The sequence below is a fragment of the Triturus cristatus genome, chromosome 11 (assembly GCF_964204655.1).
Source record: "Triturus cristatus chromosome 11, aTriCri1.1, whole genome shotgun sequence".
In the NCBI taxonomy this organism is placed as follows: Eukaryota; Metazoa; Chordata; class Amphibia; order Caudata; family Salamandridae; genus Triturus; species Triturus cristatus.
This window is the reverse complement of record NC_140594.1, coordinates 1,094,987,263-1,094,993,234: the sequence shown is the minus strand read 5'-3', so window position 1 is coordinate 1,094,993,234 and position 5,972 is coordinate 1,094,987,263. Positions and strand designations below refer to the sequence as shown.

The 5,972-nt window shown below is 46.9% G+C and overlaps 1 protein-coding gene across 1 annotated transcript; it reads right to left on the bottom strand.

Annotated features, from left to right (window-relative positions):
• Nucleotides 1–2,562: 2,562 nt before the first annotated feature.
• LOC146786055 (taste receptor type 2 member 9-like) lies at nucleotides 2,563–3,459 on the bottom strand. Its single transcript, XM_085633147.1, has one exon. The coding sequence runs from the start codon at nucleotides 3,457–3,459 to the stop codon at nucleotides 2,563–2,565; it is 897 nt and encodes a 298-aa protein (XP_085489273.1).
• Nucleotides 3,460–5,972: the final 2,513 nt, after the last annotated feature.

The following is a 5,972-nucleotide window of genomic DNA, read 5'->3' as shown; positions in this document are numbered from 1 at the left end:
TTGAACTCCGGTGCCCCCCTAGGTCCCCAAACCGCATCAACCTCCGAGCATCAGGATTCCATTCGGCGGGGGCAAGTCTGGTAATCCATCTCGCCCATCGCAGAGTCAATGACTCCGACACCGCCCCATCTCCTCCCGAATTCAGTGGTGGGCCTTGGTAATCCCAGTACCCTGGAAACACGAAGAAGTCTGCCACAGCAGATGCCAGCGAAACCAAGGCCAGCTTCACGATGCAGGGGCCTCTAAAGCGCGCTTCTGGCATGCGCGCTGAAACATCACCAAAACTCCTCCGAGGAAAGAGTAGAGACCACAGCAGGGGTGAGTAGGGAGGCTTCTTTATTCAGCTTTTAACAATATTGGCAAATGCATTTTGGCATGAATAATGCCTTCCTCAGCGCCAAGAGTCTTTTAGGAGATGCAGGCGTCATCGTGTTTTAAACTTACTGCCCCAAAACAATTGGTTCTGGTCCACTGCGGATTTGTATGGCACCCCGATGTCGTCTGTATCAATCACCTGTGTCCTGCTTAAACTCCGGTGCCCCCCTAGGTCCCCAAACCGCATCAACCTCCGAGCATCAGGATTCGATCCGGCGGGGGCAAGTCTGGTAATCCATCTCGCCCATCGCAGAGTCAATGACTCCGACACCGCCCCATCTCCTCCCGAATTCAGTGGTGGACCTTGGTAATTCCAGTACCCTGGAAACACGAAGAAGTCTGCTACAGCAGATGCCAGCGAAACCAAGGCCCGCTTCACGATGCGGGGGCCTCTAAAGCGCGCTTCTGGCATGCGTGCCGAAACATCACCAAACTCCTACGAGGAAAGAGTCGAGGCCACAGCAGGGGTGAGTAGGGAGGCTTCTTTATTCAGCTTTTAACAATATTGGCGAATGCATTTCGGCATGAACAATGCGTTCCTCAGCGCCAAGAGTCTTTTAGGAGATGCAGGCGTCATCGTGTTTTAAACTTACTGCCCCAAAACAATTGGTTCTGGTCCACTCCGCCCCCAAGATCAATGTCTTAGCATACCATCTGCAGGACACCTGGTGCGTGTGCACTGCAGAACCCAGAATGCAATAGTTTGTCCTGGTAGGTGCTGTGGGGGTAAATCGATATTTATGTGGATTTGTATGGCACGCCGATGTCGTCTGTATCAATCACCTGTGTCCTGCTTGAACTCCGGTGCCCCCCTAGGTCCCCAAACCGCATCAACCTCCGAGCATCAGGATTTCTTCCGGCGGGGGCAAGTCTGGTGATCCATCTCGCCCATCGCAGAGTCAATGTCTCCGACACCGCCCCATCTCCTCCCGAATTCAGTGGTGGGCCTTGGTAATTCCAGTACCCTGGAAACACGAAGAAGTCTGCCACAGCAGATGCCAGCGAAACCAAGGCTAGCTTCACGATGCGGGGGCCTCTAAAGCGCGCTTCTGGCATGCGTGCCGAAACATCACCAAAACTCCTCCGAGGAAAGAGTAGAGGCCACAGCAGGGGTGAGTAGGGAGGCTTCTTTATTCAGCATTTAACAATATTGGCGAATGCATTTCGGCATGAATAATGCCTTCCTCAGCGCCAAGAGTCTTTCAGGAGATGCAGGCGTCATCGTGTTTTTAAACTTACTGCCCCAAAACAATTGGTTCTGGTCCGCTCCGCCCCCCAAGATCAATGTCTTAGCATACCATCTGCAGGACACCTGGTGCGTGCGCACTGCAGATCCCAGAATGCAATAGTTTGTCCTGGTAGGTGCTGTGGGGGTAAATCGATATTTATGCGGATTTGTATGGCACCCCGATGTCGTCTGTATCAATCACCTGTGTCCTGCTTGAACTCCGGTGCCCCCCTAGGTCCCCAAACCGCATCAACCTCCGAGCATCAGGATTCCATTCGGCGGGGGCAAGTCTGGTAATCCATCTCGCCCATCGCAGAGTCAATGACTCCGACACCGCCCCATCTCCTCCCGAATTCAGTGGTGGGCCTTGGTAATTCCAGTACCCTGGAAACACGAAGAAGTCTGCCACAGCAGATGCCAGCGAAACCAAGGCCAGCTTCACGATGCGGGGGCCTCTAAAGAGCGCTTCTGGCATGCGCGCCGACACATCACCAAGACTCCTCCGAGGAAAGAGTAGAGCCACAGCAGGGGTGAGTAGGGAGGCTTCTTTATTCAGCTTTTAACAATATTGGCGAATGCGTTTCGGCATTAATAATGCCTTCCTCAGCGCCAAGAGTCTTTCAGGATATATATATATATATATATATATATATATATATATATATATATATATATATATATATATATATAAATATACATCTTAGTGAAAATACAAGCAAGAAATGCAAAAAGCGAAAAAGCAAGAAATTTCTAAAGATCAATTTGACTTTGTTTTTCAGTTTGACATATTGAATAGTTGTTCAAACACCTACAAAATCCCATCTGTACTAGCCTTTATCTTGGAAGCCACCATATATGTATCAAAATTGTACCCAAAGATAATAACGTCATATTTTTTTCAGTGCACAGTGACGCTGATTTAATCTTTACGTCAGAGATCCATTTGCTGCATGATCTCTTCACTTTCTCCAAGAAGTGAGCATATTCCAGAGCCCCTGCCTAAGTTTGGTGTTTCCCAGAATTAAGGTTGTGGATTGTGCAGTCACAAAAGCATTATTGCAGGCTGAAAAAATAAGCCTCAGAAAAGGATCTTGTGAACACAGAAGGAAAACATCAGAAATGAAAAATAAAATGTTGATGAAAAGGAGAGACCCTAGCATTCGTGCAGCCCCATAATGGCATTCCAGTTGCGGTTGGCTGAACCCCGATGCCTTCTCTTTCATCCGCTTAGTATGGCTGTAAAGGGACATGAGGATGAATTTCATAGAGACAATGCCAATGACAAGAGGTAGGAAGACACCAATAGTAGCATAGAGGTAAGAGTATTTCAAATTCACTGCACTATTAGTGACAGTTCCTTTATCTGTGTGATTAGTTGCTCCATTGTTGAGGTATTCTCCATATGAACCCAAGTATGAAGTGATGCTGAGAGCAAGTGTCCCCACCAAGAACCCAAGGAGCAGGAAGGGCACCACTTTTGAGATCCTCAGCTTTAGCCAGACGAAGATGTGGTGGTTGAAGTCTACGATCTTCACACAGTAGAAGACATGGAGGCAGGCAGTAAACCAGGAACCGGAGAGACCAGACCATATTTGAAGTTGTGTTAGGACGAAAGAAACATTCATTCCATGAACACCTGGCCATGCCGAAGTAATGTAAGATTGTCCAACTGTAGTGCACTGATAGCAAGCGGATGCAAACCCCTGAGCCACTAAGATGAGATCGCAGGTGCTCAGCATTCTAACTTTAGCCCAGTCCAAGAGATTGAATACCACAATGAATGCACTGGTGAGTGTTCCAACCACCTCAAATACCAATGTGATTGTCAAATACTCTACTGCATAGGAATGCTCCATTTTCTCTCCTCTTTTTGCAGATCTCAAAAATGAATTCACAAACAGCAGTGCTAGTCTCCCTTAAGATGTCCTTGACTACCATCAGCAAGGATTCTTTAAAGTGATCCCTGAACCTGCAGCTCTGCCAGGTTTAAGGTATCACTGGGGGCTTTGTAGTCCTGACTCTGAAAATTGCTTTGCATTCATGCAAATCAGACACGTTTCATAATACACTTTAAGAATCACAAAACAAGAGAAGCTCTTCAGCTTCTGTTCTAGTGCTGCATATTTACAACATGAAGTACATTTTTTGATGTAGCTTTTATGTGCTCAAAGACACTTTAAAACTCCCTTTGTCCAGAGAAAAGGATACTAAAGTTTGTTTCATATATAGATTCCATGCTAATTAAAGAATACATTTAGAGTTTCAATTTTGGAAATTTGGAAAGCATTCATCATGTAGTGATGATACCTATCTCCCTATGTACAATGCTAAGTTAGCACAACCGCGTTAGATGTTAGAAAGCCATCTTGCCGCTTCTGCTGCTTTTGCACGCGACACTGTAGTCACATGTTATTAATTAAGAAATGCTTACTCGACTTTGCTTCACATGAGAACTGTCTGTTGTTTAACATCCTTAACAGTGAGCAGTGACCTTGGTCTGTACACCGTGTAAAGAACGAGTCTGGGTCACTAGACGGTGCATGTTGTGTTCAGGTTGATCGTACCACTATTTAGCCATAACATGCACGCAGCTGCAGATACCTGAAAGACGAGTGCTTTTTAATATTGCAGTGCAGCATGTTTTAGAGTCAGTCGGCAGAAGAGTGTTCCCAGGAGAGAGCCTAGCTGATCCTGTGATGTGATTCCACTAAGCTGACCTATACGGTATGGGGTTCCCAATTCAAGCCTAGAGACCTTCTAATAGTCTAATAATAATACTATTAGTTTACTAGCGAAAGGAGGGTGGCTGCTTTCAACTGTCATTTTATTATGATTGCTCCTTTCATTTTCTATGGTATTGTAACAATGCTGATGGTTCTGATCTTAACCATTTGTCTGCTTATGTTAGCCAAAATACTGCATCTTAGGACGCGAGGTTTATAAATTAAACTCTTTTAACTTTAACTGTGTCTCTGATTATTCTGTTGTGGACTGATATGAGAATAATAACGAAAAGGTATTTCTGATTCCCACCATTCCTGAGAATATTCTAAGTCGCTTGTTCTGGGTTGTCTATACATTGGGACCGCCGAGCTAGATCTCGGATAACGAATGGGACACTAAGCTAGTCGGAAAAGGGGTTCTGGGTTCTGAGGGGAGTTTTTGGTACACCACAATTCTCTGAGGTCCTGGGTTCCTGCGCATAGTTCTGTGCATAAGCAGAATCCCTGCAACATGGTGCACCTAACGTTTGGTCTATTGGAGACGCCTTAGTAGTGCTTTTATTAGTCCACAACACCCTCACTCTGGTTTCCGGTTGACGGGAGTGACGGTTTAACCTACCTAGGTTTCGACTAATAGGTTCTTTCAAGCTTGATCATTAAAAAGGTTATTTTTCCTGAACCCCAGTGCTACCCTTGATATCGTTGTTACGCTTTAGTGTGTCCTGATGGCGGTTGATATTGCCGCGCATAGTCGTACACCTCTGTGCCGTCATTTGATGACGTATGGGGTGCCTGATGAAGGGATGGCTGTTATTTTTGTGGTCAGTGCTGATGCGTCATACCCGTATGAGTTGTTTTACTCATGGGTGACCTTTCCGGCGGTGGATGACGATGATACGTTTCACACCTATACTGCCACTGCAATCCCTGCGGTCTATACCCCATATAGGACACAAGAAATGTCTATCTCTGCCTGGCAGCATACTATTTGGTTTAATGGCGCCCTTCCCCATGCGGTTACACCGGCGAGAATGGGCCCGTTGTCTATTGCAGGGGCCACATGGCCGGTGCTATCCAGATTTACGCCTCATCCCCGCTATCTCACAGTGGCGGTGGCTGAGTTGCGTGTGCTCCACACTGCCCTTATTACTGTACATAGGGCTTTAGTGCAGTACGTGTCACGCACTGTGCAGGCGGGGGCACCTGCTGTTGCGGGACAACCTACGGACCACCATGCAGTGGTTATTAGTCCTGTTATGGTTAATTCAGTGGTCGGCAAGCGCCCCACCAGAAAGGATGAATTTCCCTATTGGCTTGCTGAGAAATTCGATCAACTGGAAGCAGTTTTTCCAAATACTGGCCCTGTGGAGAAACACAGGATACTCACCATTACTTTGCCTAAAGACCTGGTCCCGGACATAGCCGATTGTGACAACTGGGGGAAGGTCTTTGCGGCGACCTATTCGAAGTGCTATGGCACTCCGTCTATGTCTGTACTACCCTCCGTCATCAAAAAGGTTCAAGAGAACCATGGGGCGGGGGCGGCTATTGAATTGGGAATGAGGCTTGTCGCCAGCTTCGATGTGGTTTGTTCCATGGTGATGGGCAACCTCAAAGGAGATGCCATGCAGTTCCAAGTTGGTAAT

Excerpts from the sequence above, each read along its gene's own strand:
- LOC146786055 (XM_085633147.1), bottom strand. The coding sequence starts at position 3,459 with ATGGAGCATTCCTATGCAGTAGAGTATTTGACAATCACATTGGTATTT.